General features: G+C 57.7%; 1 protein-coding gene across 1 annotated transcript; it reads right to left on the bottom strand.

Annotated features, from left to right (window-relative positions):
- Positions 1–6: 6 nt before the first annotated feature.
- On the bottom strand, positions 7–3,677 carry BRSK1 (BR serine/threonine kinase 1). Its single transcript, XM_069097290.1, has 3 exons — positions 3,447–3,677; positions 910–1,004; positions 7–822 (listed from the first exon to the last, which is right to left on the bottom strand). The coding sequence occupies exons 1-3, from the start codon at positions 3,574–3,576 to the stop codon at positions 733–735; spliced, it is 315 nt and encodes a 104-aa protein (XP_068953391.1). The 5' UTR covers positions 3,577–3,677; the 3' UTR covers positions 7–732.
- Positions 3,678–3,939: the final 262 nt, after the last annotated feature.

Below are 3,939 nucleotides of genomic sequence, written 5' to 3' on the forward strand. Positions count from 1 at the left end.
TGTATGTGTCTTTGAGTGTGTATGTGTGAGTGTGTGAATGTGTGTGTGTCTGTGTCTGAGTGTGAGTGTGTGAATGTGTGTCTGTGTGAGTGTGTGTCTGTGTGTGTGCGTCTGTGACTGTGTGTGAGTGTGTCTGTGTCTGTGTGTGTGTGTGTCTTCTGGGGCCATGGTTGCTTAATAGACTGAGGGAACCCACCCTAGGGGCTTCTGGGAGTTGGAGGCAGCCCAGCTGTAGGAAGATATAAGCTGGAGGACCACCTTTAGGCAAGATCTTTTCCTTCTCTGGACTTGAGTTTCCTCAGCTGTGAAAGGGGAATGGGCTCCATGATTTCTAAGACACTTTCCAACTCTGGCATCTGTGACTCTTGGGGGTCAGGTTCCCCTCCCCCCTGCCATCCAGCTGTTCCCTGGGTCACCCTCAGGGCCCAGGACAAAGGCCCATTCTCTGGGGCCTGAACATCTGGGCCCTCCTGCTACAGCAAGGAAAGGAGTGTAGACCTTCAGGGGTCAGTCCCAGCCTCTGTGGGCCCCATCAGGAAGATCACCTGGATTTGGTCATCCAGGAGCAGCCTCAGGGCCCTGTTTGGGGAGAGGTTGTGGGACTGGACAGTCTCCAGAAGGTTCTGCTCTGTCCCTTTGTGGGAGAACCTTCTGCCTTCTTCAGCTGAGATGGGACCAGGGCAGGGGCTAGGAGGGGAGGGGAGAGGAGGGTCGGGGGCTGTCTATAAATACCTACAAATATTTCTTGTTCTCGTAGACATCGTGGAGTTTGAGGACGTGCGGGTGCTCGATGAGCTTGAGGATGGCAATCTCCCGTTCCACCTTTGGGAGGCACAGGTGGGGGTTTGGAGGTCACCCCGGGCTCCCCAGCCCCGGGCTTCACCCCACCCCAGCCCCTGGCCCCCTCACCTTCATCAGCACCGATTCGGACAGTTTCTCCCGGTTCACGATCTTGATGGCCACTTTCTGGCCAGTGATGCAATGGACACCCAGTTTGACCAGGCCTGCAGTAAGGATGAGACCCAGTGAGGGGAGTGAAGAGTAAGGGTTTCATCCCCCAAGCCTTCTCACCCTTGCTAGGTCCTGCCTGCTACACCTCCCCTTCCCAGCCGATTACTGCCTTGATGTATTTTTATCCTGGACCCAAAAGAAGTCCAGAAGCAGAAGGCACCTCGGAGACCATCCAGACCAGCTCACACCTACAATGGATCTCCTCTGTGTGGGTTAACTTTGCTGAACTTTCTTTCTTTCGTATTGTTTGTTACAAGGGCTAGCTCAGTAGGGAGGAGAGGGGAGGAAAGATATGTAAGGGAAATGAAGATGATGAAGGAACAAAGCATGATGTTTTGGGGCTGATTTGTTTTTCAAAATCCATGAGAAATGGTTGAAGACTTCCAAGACTCTCAATCCACTCTACAATCTCCATTTTGGGACAGTTCAGTTAACTTTTTTTCCCACTGACATTAATAATCATCAGCATCATAATTCTCATCTGTATACAACTTTAAGGTTTACAAAATGTCTTACAAATACTATCGCTTTTGATCTTCACAACAAACCTGGGAGGTAGCTGCTATTATTATACCCTTCTTACAGTTGGGGAAACTGAGGCAGACAGCGGTTAAAAGACTTGTCCAAGGCCACACAACTAATTAATGTCTGAGATTAGGTTTGAACCCAGGACTTCCTGTCCTGAGGCACCACCAGGGGCATCACAGCTAAATTTGCTTCTGTGCCTAACTTTGCTCTGATTATTCTAGTGGAGGCTGAGCAGAGCACACAGTAGGTGCTTAATAACCGTTTAGAGCCTGCCTGCCTGCCTTCAGAGGCTTGTAGACTGCCATTGGTGTCTACCGTCCTTTCTGGCTCTAAACACAGGATTCTCTGATGGGGCAAGGCTAAAAGGAAGGTGCCCTCTTATCTTCTCTTGTCCAGGCTGAACAGCCTCATCCCCTTCATCTGAGAGATTCCAGGCACTTCACCATGCTGCCTGCCCGTGTCACGATGCCCTCCAGCTTATCTCTGTCCTTCCTCATATGTGACTCCCAGAGCTGACTGCAGTGCTCATGGTCTGTCCCAGGGAAGGGACAGAGGGACCGTTACCCCCATCTTGAGCACTCTGCCTGTTTTTATGTGACACTGGCCCCTTCTCACCTGGGGGATGGGGTATACATGGCAATGGGCCCTCCTCCCCCAAAGACACACACACACACACACACACACAAGCAAAGGTTGGATAACCAATATCAGGGATGTCATGGAGGGGGTCCTTTGGAAAGTACAACTTAGAAGGCCCATCAAAGACTCTGTGAGCCTCTCTCTGACCCAAGCATCACAGACTTTGAGAGCTGAAGGGGGTCTCCAACGTCCCCAGCCCAACCTATACTGGAGAAACAAACCGCCTTTACAAACTCTCCCCCTTGGCTCTCGGCCCTGTCTTGTGCTGTGCTATCACTGACTCTCTCCCTAGTCTGTATCTCCTTGATGCACCGATGGTCCAACTGCCTCCAGCCAGATCCATCTGTCCCTTAGCACACATCTACCAGGCCATGTCTCTCTAAAACCCCTTTTTTCAGAACCACTTCTTTCCTGCCTCCCCGTCCTCTTTCCGTCCTCCTGTCAGCCATCTCTGCCCTTTCCCTTAGCCCTCCTGACTAATTTCTTCCCACAGCCAACTCTGGTCTGATGAACTCTGTCCTGTTCCGACACTCCCCTGGCCTGTCTCTTTCCTGCCCCATCCCTTCCTCCCTGACCCTCTTGTCTCCCCCATCTTTCCCTGCCCCTCTCTCTCCCCCATCCCTCCCTGCCCCTCTGTCTCTCTCCCCCATCCCTCCCTGCCCCTCTGTCTCTCTGCTCCATCCCTCCCCATCCCTGTCTCCCTGCCCCATCTCTCTGGAGTCCCTGTGTTGGAAGCTCACCTCTTCCCCAGGCCAATCAATCCCCTGCTCCCTCATCTTTTCCTCCAACCTCCACCCTTAGGTCATAGCAGGTGCAGAAATGAGCCGCATGTATAGTGGGGGGAGGGGTGCCAGAACAGAAGTGAGGGGCAAGGATGTCGGAGTCCACGGGGAGGTGGAAAGGGCATATAGATGGTCTGGGTGGGTCTGGAGCTTCTGGTTAGAAAATTCTCCCAGCTCCAAGTTTGGCCCCAGGGCAGGCAGCGCGAGCCGCAAGCAGCTGCCTCCTCTCCCAAGCAGTCGCGCCCCAGCCCTGCGGCAGTGACCTTCTGGAAGACCAGGCGTTTGGTACCCAAGTCCCCACCCAGCCTGGGGATGCAGCCAGCCCCTGCCCCGCCCTGGGCCTTGGGTGCCCTAGCCTGTGATCCCCAGCAGCGGCGGGCAGCGGAGTCGGGCCCCAGCCGCAGCTCATCTGGGGACCTTCGGCTTGGGCCGTCAGCACCCCACCCCTGTCCACCCCCAAGGGACCACTGCATCTGATCCACTCACCTGTCTGTCCCTTGCCCAGCGTCTTCTCGAGCCGGTAGGGCCCCACATACTGGGCGTGCTGCGGGGGGTGAGGGTGCGGTAGATGGTAGGCTGGCCCCCCGCCTCCGCCAGTCTCCTTGGGCCCCGACATCCCTGCAGCGGCCTTGGTCCCGGCCCCCCGCCCGCCGCCGCCTCCCCCTCGGGACCGGCCTGACGCCCCGTCCCTGTCCCTGCGGCGGGGGCCGGTGGCGGCGGCGGGCGGGGCCCCCCGACCCCCCGCCTGCGCCCCGGGGCTCCCCAGGGGGCCGGGCCCGCGGAGCCGGGGGAGGGGGGGCTGTCCCGGGGGGATCAGGCCCCAGGAGGGGCCATGGGGCCCCCCCCTCCCCAGCCCGTCCCCGCCCGCCCCCCCCCCTTGGGCCTCCCCCGCCTGGGGGGGTCTGAGGTGCCGGGCGGCTGATGCTGCAGGCGACGGCCCCCCCCCCCCCCCCCCCCCCCCCCCCCCCCCCCCCCCCCC

This window comes from Petaurus breviceps, unplaced genomic scaffold (assembly GCF_028583685.1).
Source record: "Petaurus breviceps papuanus isolate PSGF00001 unplaced genomic scaffold, PetGlider_PUasm1.0 355, whole genome shotgun sequence".
Lineage (NCBI taxonomy): Eukaryota > Metazoa > Chordata > Mammalia > Diprotodontia > Petauridae > Petaurus > Petaurus breviceps.